The sequence below is a fragment of the Protomyctophum parallelum genome (genome assembly GCF_964188405.1).
Source record: "Protomyctophum parallelum genome assembly, chromosome: 6".
NCBI classification, from domain to species: Eukaryota; Metazoa; Chordata; class Actinopteri; order Myctophiformes; family Myctophidae; genus Protomyctophum; species Protomyctophum parallelum.
Genome location: NC_139701.1, coordinates 30,135,725 through 30,136,396, shown reverse-complemented (window position 1 = coordinate 30,136,396; position 672 = coordinate 30,135,725). Strand labels below are relative to the sequence as shown.

The window sequence follows — 672 nt, the reverse complement described above, 5'->3', positions numbered from 1 at the left end:
GGCTAATTGGACTTTTCTATGAAGTGCATTGACGGCCACGTGTCTCCCATCATATGAGTCTCTCCACAGGAGGCGGTTGGGTGATGTTCCACATCTCCACGCGTGAGCCGTCCTTCTCCTGTCGGCTGGGGCTGTAGGTGCCGTGGGTGGCCCGGCGGTTGAGCGCCACCACCAGGCAGACGGAGGACAGGACCAGAAGCAGCAGCAGGACCACCGTCACCACACTCACAGACAGCAGGAGGCGGGAGGAGGTCACAGCCTCGGCAGCAGACAACTTGAAGCATGCAGGGAGGGAGGGAAGGAGGGAGGGAGGGAAGGAGGGAGGGAAGGAGGGAGGGAGGGAGGGGAAAGGAGAGAAGGAATCAGTGAAGGAGCGAGCTGGCCCTAATGGAGAGTCATGGGTAGTAACAGAGGACTCAGGTGGTATATAGGGTGTGAGTGAGGATGAGGATGCATCTGCTCTAACCCACTCTCTCCCTCCCTCACACTCACACATACAAACACACACACACACACACACACACACACACACACACACACACACACACACACACACACAGTTATAGCTACATTAGACCAGGCGCTCCACATGCGCTGCCAGCGTGTTGATGGATGCGCTTGTCAGCCCAGCGGGGGGGCTGGGACCACCAGGGGGGGGGCTGGGACCACCAG

The 672-nt window shown here is 59.1% G+C and overlaps 1 protein-coding gene across 1 annotated transcript in view; it reads right to left on the bottom strand.

Moving 5' to 3' along the window:
* LOC310859931 (protein crumbs homolog 1-like) overlaps nucleotides 1-672 on the bottom strand; it is a gene marked incomplete at its 5' end in the record, with an annotated part of 29,248 nt that continues 28,576 nt past the window's right edge. The window contains 2 exons of the mRNA XM_083766696.1: nucleotides 1-274; nucleotides 590-672. The exon at nucleotides 590-672 is cut by the window's right edge and continues 202 nt beyond it. Coding sequence (XP_083622822.1) covers nucleotides 50-274; nucleotides 590-672 — 308 coding nt within the window. The 3' untranslated portion in view covers nucleotides 1-49. The remainder of the gene's footprint in view (nucleotides 275-589) is intronic.